The sequence below is a fragment of the Sarcophilus harrisii genome, chromosome 6 (assembly GCF_902635505.1).
Source record: "Sarcophilus harrisii chromosome 6, mSarHar1.11, whole genome shotgun sequence".
Taxonomy (NCBI): Eukaryota; Metazoa; Chordata; class Mammalia; order Dasyuromorphia; family Dasyuridae; genus Sarcophilus; species Sarcophilus harrisii.
The window spans coordinates 156,162,747-156,176,304 of NC_045431.1; the positions used below are offsets into that span (position 1 = coordinate 156,162,747).

At 35.0% G+C, this 13,558-nt stretch overlaps 1 protein-coding gene across 1 annotated transcript in view; it reads right to left on the bottom strand.

Annotated features, from left to right (window-relative positions):
- Positions 1 to 13,558, bottom strand: part of FRAS1 (Fraser extracellular matrix complex subunit 1) — a 483,962-nt gene that overhangs the window by 319,926 nt on the left and 150,478 nt on the right. The window contains exons 5-6 of the mRNA XM_012552056.2: positions 4,167 to 4,326; positions 2,625 to 2,758 (exon numbers count right to left, since the gene is read on the bottom strand). Coding sequence (XP_012407510.1) covers positions 2,625 to 2,758; positions 4,167 to 4,326 — 294 coding nt within the window. The remainder of the gene's footprint in view (positions 1 to 2,624; positions 2,759 to 4,166; positions 4,327 to 13,558) is intronic.

Genomic DNA, 13,558 nt, shown 5'->3' on the forward strand with positions numbered 1-13,558 from the left:
ATATGCACCAAGGTTGATACTAATGTTGAGCCCTAAGGAGCAGAGATACCAGGCTATCTAAAGTGAGCAAACCTGACCAGATTATAAATGGAGCAGCTCAAATTTCCACATTGTTCAGCAGTGGGCTTGGCACATGAGTGACCACTGTACTTCCAGAATGGGCAAAATAGGATGTCCAGACTCAGAAAAATAAACAGGTGTAAGGATGGATGAATGGACAAAGACAGACAGGTAAGTAGATGCATAGGTATTTATTTAATAGAGATAAAGACAGACACATAGCCATAAAAAGATAGATAATAGTAGATAGATAAGATGAACTAATATTACTAGTGTGCTGTAGTTCTCAGTCATTTCAACACATGGTGTTCTCATTGGAAATTAAATGTTAGCAAAACCCCAAGTAAAAGATTGACAACAGGGATTTGCTGCATGCACACACACACACACACACACACACACACCATACACACACACACACATACACACAAACACAAACAGTAGAAATTTGCTTAATTATCCCTCATACATCAAACAGTTTGAAACCTCAGGCTTAAGTCTGGAATGTGTTTAATAAGCATAAATGGGAACAAGTGCCCAAAGAACTGAAGGCATACTATAAAGGACAATGAGCATCCCACCAAGTGACTCATGTATTACTTTGCAGCTGGGTCCACTCTGTAAGAAACAAGGAAATGTTGCACATAGACCAGCTGGCAGGATATAAACACCATTCAGCATTCCAATAGATCCATCTCCCTTGCCATTTGGCATTTAGCATCTCATTTAATTGCCTTTTGTCTGTCTTTGAAAATATTGCCTAATTGTCACTCTGTAAAACACAAATTGATTTTTTTTGTATCTGACAAAGAAAGGGGCTTTGTATCAACTGAATGTTGGCTTTGAGCTATTTAAAGTACAGCTACAAATGCTGAGATGGTAGGTAAGTTCCTGGGCTAGCTCTCTCCTGACTTTAAGGACTACAGTTTTAAAGAGATGGTTATTTGGGGAGGGGACAAATTTGTTGTTGTTGTACAGTCAATTAATCATGTTTGATTCTTCCTGACTCTATTTTGGATTTTCCTGGCAAAGAGTAGTTTGCCATTTCCTTTTCCAGTTCATTTTACAGAAACAGAAACTGAGGCCAACAGGGCTAAGTAACTTGTCTAAAGTCACATAGCTGAGGAAGAAAGAGGAAATGCTAGCTATGAAATATTAGTTCTTTATATCTTCAACATGTACCTCAGTGCCTGACACACAGAAGGGTACTTAGGTACTTAATAAATACTATGAGATTGACTGATTCCCTTAAGAGTAGGGTGAAAAGAATCCAGGTTTAAATTAGTTAGGTTATTTATACCCTATGTTGGCTTCTGTTTTCTCATCTACAAAATGAAGGTATCAAACTGGATGGCTCACACGAAACGTATGATCTGATGAACCAGGAAATAATAAACAGTTACCCTTCTACATCACAACTTTCCCTGTTGCAATTTCAATATTTCATGGGTCAGTGTAAGAAATTAAATGGGAATTTTTGAGGAGTTTTACAGAAACTGAAAAGCCAGAAGACAACACAGAAAAAATTTAGAAATTCAGAAATGAACAAAATACATGTACAGTATTATATAATATCAATCCAAATTTTACAATAAGGGGTTATAAACACTCTATAAAAGAAAAAAATATCAGATTTCTTCTCTGATATGAAAGGTCAAAAAATTTTATGTAGATTTTCCAGATCATGGGGGCACTGCACTCTTAAAGGAAAACTATTTCAAGAATTAAAGAATCCCATAATCTCATTGACAGCCAGGTGGCACAATGGATAGAGCACTGGACCTGAAGTCAGGAAGACTTAAATTCAAATCCAGTTTCAGTCTTCTTCGCTATGTGATATAGCTCTCCAAATAGGGACAATAATAACACCTTATCTTGCAGGTTGGGGTGGAGATTAAATGTGAAAAATTTGTTTTTTTAAAGAATGTGGTCCATTGCATGGCATACAGCAAGCATTGGATAAATGCCTATTCTCTTTTTTCCTTTCTATGTTAAAAAATTTAAATAAAATCACCTACAAAGTTATCCATGTTACAAGTGTTCGCACAATGTATCTTAAAGCTAGACAATAGTTACAACGAAGCAGGGTCAAACTAGAAACCAATATTCCCAACACTGCAAGATTATCTTTGTGTGATCCTGAATTTCACCAACTTGTTGGTTATTTCTGTATCTACTCAAGCAAGACAAGTATTGTAGAGAAAACAAAAGCCCCTAGATTGTAGAGAGAAAATTTGACTCTGTCAGAAATGAACTGTGTGACTCTATTTTCCTCATTTAAATGAGGAAATTGCACAAGGAGATTGCATTTCTAGTCTTTAAGCTCTCAAAATCCATGATTCCCAAGACCCAGTCTCACAATGTAACAATTAGCACTAGACCTATTTTTTAAAGTTATTAAGGGTAAAAGAAATGTCACAGATAAAAAGAGTTTTGTTTTTACCAACAATATAATTTTTCTTTAAAGATAAGTTTATATTTTTTTTCTAGTCATTCCATGGCCCACAAACATTTTAAAATGAAACTGACTCCTTCAACATCTTTGTTAGATGGCTCCCACTTACCTGGCCACAGAGCAACGGCTGACATTGAGCAGTGAAGCACTGGGTAGTCCCATTTCTGCACACACATTTAGAACATTGGCTCAGCTGCCATTCTTCACCATCCAGAAGCAAACGACCATCAAAGGAACAGTGCTCTAGAGGATATAAGTATCATGTTTTATGGGTATGATCCTGCCTCCTCCCCCACATTCCCCTCATTCAGGCAATCCTTCCTTTCTCTGTAATGTCTGCAGTTCAAATAATGTAGCCCTGAAGCAATGTCCTACCTACCTATTCCCTTCCTTTCATGTTCCCAAAATATTAATCTCTCATATGTGGCCAAGAAAAAAAATATGTCTAAAGCACTAAGAATTGGGAAAAAACTAAGATAAATTCAAAATTCTCCAATGTTTCCAGAAGCATCCTTCCTTTCAAATGTTATTCACCTATGCCCATTGACAATCACTTTCAGTGGACTGAAAATGAAAGCATCTAAGAAGTATCCTTTTACAACTTTCTGAATATTTTCCCAAATTTGTGGGATGGGGCTGAAAGCTGAAAAAATCTTATGAGGAGCAAAAATACTCAGCCCTGGAATGGTAAAGAAAATGCAAATTTAAATTAAATTGAATTTAAAAATTAATTATTGAATTTAAAAAAGCAGGTCTGTCTTCAAAAAATAAAGAAAAAGAACTGAATGGTTAGAAAGTCTATAAGGCATAAGAGTGGAGAATATTGTCAAAATTTCATCAAAGAAGGAAAAGTACAGAGGATGGGAAAGGAAAAAGCAGTCCTATTCTGCCCATTATATTGCTGAATACTCCATTTTGGTAGGCTGATTTCTCTACGTAACAAAAAAATAAATGAGATCCTCTGCCACGTATATCTTACAGAAAGTTGTGCAATTAAAGCACTAATCACCAGGGCTAAAAAGGCATCTGCATAGAAAATGGATATATTTCCCCAAGTGTATCTCCAGCCTAGAAGTTTGGCATAAAATTCCCAGAGCTAGTATCATGCTAGGGTTAAGAAGGTTAAGAGAACTATATTAATAATTGTCCTCTAGTCCGATTCTTTTTGTACAGCAAAATAATGGTTTGGTCATGTATATTTATTGTGTATTTAATTTATATTTTAATATATTTAACATCTACTGGTCATCCTGCCATCTAGGGGAGGGGGTGGGGGGAAGGAGGGGAAAAATTGGAACAAAAAGTTTGGTAATTGTCAATGCTGTAAAATTACCCATGCATATAACTTGTAAATAAAAAGCTATTAAAAAAAAAAAAAAAGAATTGTCCTCATGATTTATTTGGTATTAACCATGCCCATCAGGTCCCTTATCAGAATATTTGCCTTTTGACCTTCTTTATCTATAAAGGGAGGACATTCAGGATGCCAGTACAGTGAAAGAGAACTATTTAAGGAAATGTTTAGTTGCACATTGGCTCCAGTAATGAGTCAGAGTTAGGAAAACTCATCATAAGGGAAGGCAATAAAGGAAGACAAAAGATCACAAATCTTACTCATGTTCCTTAATAATGATATTTAAGAAATACTCACTTCCAGGACCCATGCATTTTGGACAGCAGGCATTTTCAGGGATGGATTCCAGCTCTTCAGGCCCACATGAAAGACTTGGACATGACCTACGGGTGCATCTAACTTCTCCATGACTGCAAGAGCAAATGGTGCATTGAGAGGTTGTCCACTCTGTCCCATGCTGCAAGAAAAGAAGAAAGAAAATTTAGGCCAAGATTATAGATTTTCAATAAACCAAACAACCAGAATCCTATTATTATTATATTATAATCCCTATATTAATTATTTCATTATACATATATGTGTGTGTATGTGTGTGTGTGTGTATATATATATATATATATATATATATATATATATATATTTCTATTAATTAAAGTAAATTTCTTCCTTTGGAAAAGGATAAATTCAGTTTTCTCATTGAACTAGAGAAATCAACATTCTGCTTTAGAAAACAAAATTAAGGCTTCCCAAAACAGATAACTAAAATATAAAAAACAGATATTAAAATTAATTCACCTCTTCTTTCTATATTGAATAGTATGTTCATGAATGTCTTTCATTTTTACTTTTCTTAATTTTTATTCAGCACTATTATTATGGAGGGGAGCAGAAGTAGTAAGGCATTTGGGGTTATGTGGCTTGCCCTGGGTCGCACAGCTAGTAAGTATCAACTGTCTGAGGCCACATTTGAACTTGGGTCCTCTTGACTCCAGGGCCAGTACTCTATCGCTGTACCACCCAACTGCCCCCAATACTACAAATTTTAACATTTAGTAAGCATGTGCAGATTGCAAGGCACTGTGATCTTGACATAAAGATCTGTATTTGCTTTTTCAGCAGCCTTTTCCTCTAGGAGAAGTTAGGTGATATGATTGGCAAAAGCACTAAACTTGGGAATCAAAAAGACCTGAGTTCAAATCCTGCCTCAGATATTTACTAGAAGGATGAGCCTGAGTAAGTCATATAATCTTTTCCACACTCAATTTCTATATCTATAAAATGGGGATAAACAAGGTTATTGTAAGGATCAAATGAGGAAATACATATATATGTGTGTGTGTATAAAAACACTTTACAAATAATAAAACATTATATAAATGTTAGCTATATTGTGCACCTAGGAATATTGTGGGACAGCTAGGTGATGCCATAGTGCAGACCTAAAGATTTATCTTCAGTTCAAATCTAACTTTCTCAGACACTTCTAGCTTTGTAACACTGAGCAGTCACTTAATTCTGTTTGTCTCAGTTTCCTCATCTGCAAAATGAGTTGAAAAGGAAATGGCAAACCACTCAAGTATCTTTGCCAAGAAAACTCCAAACAAAGAATTAGATATGACTTTTTGCTTATATTTGTATCCCTCTCTTTAAGTACAGTGCTCAGCACATAGTAGGTGCTTAATAAATAACTTTCTGAATTATATCCTTCTTTTTAGCTATACTATGTCTTTTTCTTTACTTCTTTTAAACTTTAATTTTTTTTTCTTTTTTGGTATGACTTAAAAGATAAAATAAAATTAGCTTTTACATACACTTGTTTAACAAGAAGACTACATGAAACTACAAATCTCATATACAGCTTGCTTTTCTTTTAAAGGTTATATTTATTTAGTTTATTTTAAATCAAAAAGACTAGCTATAGTTCCAATGGTAGTTTCTGTCCTAGCATAATGATTTCTGCTATAAATAACTTTAAAATTTGTAAAATGATTAAAAAAGGAATTTCATGATGCATAGTTTTAATAAAAGATATTTCTCAAACAATGACATTTTCTGGTCATATACAAATAAAAACAAAACTCTTGGATTTTAAACAGCATTTTGAAAATCTAAATAACAACCCACAGTTCTTAAAAAACCCAAATCTAAAAATTCACCAAAACAAAATAACCTACAGCATAAGCGAGGGACAAGCTCATAACTTGGCCCTAATCAGCATTTGGTAATAACAGTTTGAATGCATTACAACAAAACCCTATCTTTAAGTCAGAGGCATTCAGCTGTAAAGACAATCAGGATGCTACTTGATAAAAAGTGATAAATTCATCCAATCAGAAAATGCTTGCTGGGTAAATCTATAGTAATGTCAGCAAATCATCACTGGTACCCTATGAGTGGTGGATAGTGGAATGCCCAATTAATCAGAAAAATGATTTCCAGGATGGACAGGGACCAATGACTATTTCTAGGTCATGAGATAACAACATATATATCAATGGGACATGAAGGCTGTCTGTCAGTAACCCCACACATGTCCTTTTTTTTTCCCCTTGATGTACAAGTTTTCCCTTTTTTTCTTTGGATTTAATTTTTAAGAAACAAATAAAATATGCTTTTACATATGCATTATAGAACAAAAGAAAATTATGCATAAAACTACAAATCTATCATGTGCAACTTGCTTTTCCTTTTAAATATAATAAATTGAATCAATAACTTTCAAATTTGTACTTGCTTTTCTGTTATTTCTTCTAGGCTGCCTTCTCTGTTCTTCCTATACTTAAAGGGGGGACCATAAGCCTACTTTGACCTTTCCTCTCATCTTCTCCCTCTTCAAGTCTTTTTTTTAGCCAATTATGAATCTCTGATGCCATCTTTTACAATCAATTTATATGTGATTATTATTTGATAATGTTAAAAACTCAATTATGTTCATTTTATGTCTTCTAGGTAATGTGGATTTTTCTGAGATGGTAGTGTTCCATAATACGCAGCTTCACAGCATCACCAGAAGACTATTGTCAAGCAATAAACTAGCATTTATCCAGACAGCAATAAAACAACTATGCATGTACTAGATAAAGACAGAATAAATTGGAGATAGTCTGAAAAGGAAGGCATTTAGATTAAAAAGGACCAGGAGAAGCTTTCACAAGGTAAAATTTTAGCTAAGACCTAAAGAAATAGAGAAGGGGACAGTGGAAGAAGAAGAGGAAAAAAGTTTCAAGCAAGAGGGATAACCCAAGAAAATGTTTGGTGTCTGGAGATGGAATGCCATATTGACTCTTATCTGCACATTGCATTTCAACTGACTTGTAAGAATGAAGCTAAGATTTTACATGGAAATTTATGTTTTAAATGACTGTTGCCCTTAGCTACCATCTATCTCTTCACTTGGCAAGGAAACCAAGTGCCTATTGGTTTCTATGCCTTTTTTTTTTTTTTTTTTTTTGGCTTCCACATAGTGGTAACTGATTTATACTAGTTAAACTGTCTTAGAAATGGTAACTCAATTTCGTTCCATAAACATTGTTTTAAGAACGTGCTAAACACAACACAGTATACGAGGTACTAGGGATTCAAAAATAAAACAAAAACAAGAAGTTATATTTTAATGGGGTAAGAAAGAGGGGGAAATAAAACAATTTAAGAGATAAATACAACACAACTTGGAAAAGTAATAACAATACATGGATAGGATAAAGAGGGAGGAAAGGAGCAATAGGGAACTTAACGCTATCAACTCTTCCTTTTTCCATGTTCAATTTTTTACTATTCATTGGGATGGAGGTTAGGAACTGGACCTTTGATTATACTCTATAGAGAAACTTAGGGTGAAGATATTCCCTCTATCAGTGTAACATGACACCTTCTTTGCAATGTAGAATTGCCTAAAGCACAGATAGGCTAAAGAGTGACCTATCCGGGATTAACAAAGTCACTATGTGTCATATGAGTTTTAATGGTATTAACTGGTTCAGGATTGTTGTTTGGCCTCAAGTTGTATTTTTCTAGAACTAATTAATAATCTCAGGTAAGGAATTTTAGTAATTCCTGAAAACTTAAGACTACTGCTTCCAAATATCTTGGCATTTCACTTTATTAAAATAAGGACTTACAAGAAATTCTTGTGAGAAGGAATTATAGTCATTTGTAAACCATTTGTAATTCATACCAACTTTCATCAAAGAGATCATAAAAATTAATTACAATGGCAAATTGTTGGCAATTAACTGTCAATCCTAAGGAAACTCAAGAGACATAAGTCTAAACAGTGTTCTCCCTACATGATAAGCCTCAGATTTATGGAAAATTTAGCGCATTCCACAGAGGAAAGGTACTGTTAAATGTCAAAATTATTGCAAAAATGATGCTTAGGAAATTGCACAGAGAAGGTAAGTAAGCCTGGATCCCTTACATGCACTGATATTAACCATGCACGTGACCTTGATGCAACCAGTGTAACGCCTGCTTTTCATAGGATCAGACTAGTCCCTGACACTGGTATCCTGAGAACCAGTACAATTTATTAAGCACCATACTTTGAGTTCAAGGGGCACTACATATAGAAGATGTTGTTTTTAATTTTTCAGTGTTTTATAAGAAATTGTCATAAGAGCTGTGGGTTGTTATTTAGATTTTCAAAATGTTGTTCAAACATCTTTTGTGAAAGTTAGTACAACAGAGGTAGATTTCGGTGGAGGATGGGTAGGGAATTAGTAAATAACAGAGCAAAGATTCCAAGAACACAAGATATTTTGGGTGACATCTTGATTCCATTCACTTTTTTAAAATGGGGAAGGGTAAGCTTTCGCTATATAAAAGCAAGTGTGGCTAAACAATGTTCATCTCTATAAAGATCCCATGAGCTGAGTTGGCTCTCAACACACATCTAAAGGAAAGATAAAAGTATTTGTCTCACTTACTGGAATTAAGAAAAATAACTTTTCTTTGCATAATTCCCTACAGTTATTAAGTTGTAGATCAAGAATACTAATGAGGAACTAAGAATGCTGTATATTAAAGTCTCCACTTTAAGAGGAACAGGCCCACAGAATTCATATTCATTTCTTTCCTCACATACATAAATCCAGTTGCCTTTTAACCTCCCAGGCAAGCAGAGGGAACAGACCACACCCAAATTCCTATATTCTAGCAGATGAGGCTATCACCACTTGTCATATTTTTTTTCTTTCAGCAAAACTTTCAGAGCTATCTTTCCAGACGCGATGTTATCTGGTGCTAGGATTAAATTAGCACTGAGAAAAAAAGAGAATTAATGGCCCTTGTGGCCCTGCCTTCCACAAGAATATGTGTGCACAGAGAGCAAGAAAAAGCCTGCCAAGGTTCTTTAAACAAACACTCTGGGGCTTGTCTCCATCACCTCCTTGGCAATGGTGCACCATTTCCTCCCTATCTCACATTGGGCACCTGTCCAAAAGTTAATTTGGAGGGATAGCTGGGGGTCGGTCAGGTATGAAACAATCCTCCCAATCAAGAACATCAGAGAATCTCAAGTGGCCCTGGAGCCAGCCAAGTAGTTCAGGTGTCCCCTTGACTTGTAGAAGGTACTCACGCAAGGAAGGATTTGTCTTGACTTGACAATGCTTATTCTGAAAGCAACTGTGGTCCTTGTATAAAATTTAGGTGAAGTTTTACATGGATCAATGCAGCATTTTATTTTATTTTAATTTCAATTAAAAAAATATTTATTTTCTCCCTCCTACCCATTCCCCAGCTAGAAAGAAAAAGAAAACTCTTATAACAAATACGCATGGTAGAATAAAACCATTTCCCACGTTGGCCACATTCAAAAATATTTGTCTTATTCTGGACCCTGAATCCATCACCTTTCTATTGTCAGATGGATTCATCATCAGTTTTCTGAAGTCATGGTGGTTTCCTGTATTGATCAAAGATCTTAAGTTTTTCAAAGTTGTTTGTCTTTACGAACAGTAACAGTATTGTTGTCTTTTTATAAATTGCTCTCCTGGATTCTGTTTACTTCATTTTTCATCAGTTCATATGTGTTTTCTCTGAGCCTATTTCTTTTGTCATTTCTTGTAGCAAAATAGCATTCTGTTACATTCATATACCATAACTTATTTCCAATCATTGGGCATATCTTTAATTTTTAGTTCTTTGCCACCATAAAATAAGGAGCTATTATAAATATATTTGTATCCATGAGTCCATTCCCTTGTTTTAAAAAAGTCTCTTTCACATGTAGCCCTTTTAGTGGGTCAAAAGGTATACATAGCTTAGTAACTTTGGAAGCATAACTTCAAATTATGCTGGGCCAAACAATTCACAGTTATTAAAATACTAGTTTTACCAAAGCCCCTAAAATAATGAATTTTAGGATATGTTCTCTTAATAGAATGATATCCATAAATATTTTATAAGATAGAAGTCAAAGGTAATAAAGGAAGAATCAGTAATGTTTAGAAATAAGAGAATTTTATTTTGATTTCTGTTTTCTGAATATGCTAAAAAGGAAAAGATTCGGGAGAAATATGGTATGCCAGGGGCATGGTGAGCTATAAACCAAACTGAGATGTGAACTTAAGCCACTTAACAGAAACTAGAGCAAATCTAAGAAGAAAAAAGTGACAGCATTTGGTAATAGCCCCAGAAAATAAATTTAAAAAGAGAAAAACAGTCTAAAAATCACCAGCATTGAAATGAGGGTACTCCAACAAATTATTTCTCTCAAGACAGTACTCCACTGATTATTAGACAGTTACAGAGTACAGTGGATAAAGCACTGGACCTAGAGTCAGGAATATGCGAGTTCAAATCCAGTGTCACACAAGTTTCTTCAAATTCTCCCTCCTTGACAGTTAACTCATTCTGTCTTTCAGAAAAGAAGTCCTCCTTAATCCTTTCTTGTCACTGACTCAGACTCTTGTTACTTTACTCCAGAATAAGTTAAGTTAAAACTCCTCAAGAAGTTCTTAATTGTACATGTTTAACATATTGAATTACTTGCTATCTAGGAGAAGGGATGGGGGGAAGGGAGGGAAAAAATTTGGAATACAAGATTTTGCAAGAATGAATGTTGACAACTATCTTTGCATATACTTTGAAAATAAAAAGCTAGCATTTTTTTAAAATTTCTAATTTATGGAATAAAACAAGCATTTCCATAACAGTATAATTTTTAAAAGATGATTGTACATAAAACTGCAAATCCCTTTATATACAACTTGCTATTCCATTTAAATATATAATAAAATTATCCGGTTAAAAAAAATCTCTTCTTCCTTACAGATATAGTATCAATATCTGTAGTCCCTGTGGAAAGGGCAAGTAATGTAAGTTTATGCATCTAGGAGTAAGTTTCTGCCCCTCTGGGGCAGTAGAAAACATTCTACAATCATCTACTATGTAGTTCAGAATTGCTTTTTTCTCCCTATTATCTGTATAAGCTGTAATTGTCTAACTCTTTAGCACCATCTGATTGAATGATATTAGGACATTTTGCTGCATTCCCATAGGAGGGTGAAGGGCTTCTTCACTCACACTATTTGGTAATTTTATCACCACCATACCACTGAAGGTATGTGGTCCCAAGAAATAAGCAGGGGGTCTTGGCATTTTGTTTATGCTTTTCTATTTTAGGTGCAATCTGGCCCAAAAGCAAGAACAAAGATTCAAAAGCAGCAAAAATCTCCTGTGCTGTGACAGGCTGGGATAAAACCCCAGATAGTTCCAGTTATACAGTCAATGAGAAGGAAAAGGCTCCCACTAATGATATTTTACATGATAAACCAACACAAAATTCCAATTCATGCCAGTTCTCCAATCTCCCAAAAAGAGGTCTCCAGTATTGTCCACAGGAAAGATACCACTTTCAGTGGTCCAGGAATGCACCAAAAGCCCTCTTTCACTTGAACCCATATTTTGATCATCAAAAAATAAGAAGATTCTTCTCATGAGTTATTTTTCCCATTCTGTTCACATGAAGAACCTCTATGATTTTGTGAATCTACAATCCTACTTGTAACAGACTATAAGCCTTATCATATACAAGGCAACATGATCTTCCCAAATTCCCAACAAACACACAGCATTGACGTTTCCTCTGGTATTATCCTCTAGAAGCTGGAAAACTAGCATGTAGAACCATTACCAAACACCAAGGTTTCAACTCAGGCCCTCAAGTAAATGTATATTATAACTCCTAAGTTTCAGGTTAAAGAGTAGCCTGGAGCAGACATAGCAGACTAACTAGTCTAAGCCCTCACCTTTATCATTATCAGAAAGTAAGGCATTAACCCAAACTACAGTCTTTTTATGCTGTACTGAATTTCAATTCTTATCCTACCATGCCTGCAGTATGGTCAAGTGTGCAAGAAAATGATAGATCCATATTATTCCCTTTATTAATTTGTATAGCTCTTTTCTTATTTTATATCCCCTTTATTTCCAAACACAGCCCTTCCCATTTCCCATGCTCAAAAAGCTAGTCCTCATAACAGAAAATTTAAAAAAGACAAAAAAGCAATTTAGTAAAAGTAACCAACACATCAATCAAGTCTGACAATACATGTAACAGTCCATGACCTGACCAGGCCTGGAATCAGGAAGATCTAAATCTGAATCCAGTCTCCAACATCCGCTAGATATTTGACACTGAGAAAGTTACTTAATCCCTATTTGCCTCATTTGTAAAATGGGAATTCTGAAGAAGGAAATGCACATACTGCTCCAGTATCTTTGTCAAATCTGTGGGGATGTGGGTATGTATACATGAATCTGTGTGTGTGTGTACATTAAGTGCTTTCCATGTTTCATGCACTATAGAAATACAATTATAAGCAAATGAGATGGTCTCTACCCTCAAAGAATTTATATCCAACTGATGAAGACAAGACATGGAGAAGAGCTGAGAAGGGGTGGGGGAGGTGGAAATATACTCACACGTGTTCTGAAATGGTTTGAAGATGGCCAGGAATTAAGCCAGAGGCCTGACTAACCTAACAGAATCTAAGAGGGAGTCCAAGTTGGGGCAAGAAGAAAAGGGAAGAAAAAATGGCTGAAGGTTTGGTATCATGGTTTGGAGATAGCCAGGAAGCTGTGGTTTTGTTTTTTTAATCCATTTATATACTATTATAGTCACTGTTTTCCTAGTTCTATTGAATTTATTATTCATCAGTTTATATAAGTCTTCCTATGCATCTCTGAACTTCTCATATTCATTACACTTTACAGTTCTATAAAATTCTATTACATTCATGACCACAGTTTGTTGAGCCATTCCACACTTGATGGGCTAGTTTTTTACAACTATAAAAAGTGCCAATGTGAATACTTTGGCATATGTGAGGACTTTCTGTTTCTGATCTTCTTGGGGTATATGCCTAGTAATGAAGGATCCATTCCATTTATATGTGATTTTTACTGTAGGCTCTTAGAAAGGCCCTTCTTTCATTTTTTACATTTCTAAAATTGCATCCAAAAGGGCCTGCTATAAAAGAATAAAAGATAAAAAATCCTGGGACGACATCCAAGCAACTTCAAACATCATAGCCTCTTCCCCATTGATGGTCCCAGACCACCTGCTAGCCAACTTGGAAGCATTGATAAAAAAAAATGCCAATAGAATAAACAAAACAGTATGATTCTGAAGACTTTTCTCAAGAAACCTGAAAACCCAGTCTGGAAATGCAAGTTTTGAACTGATG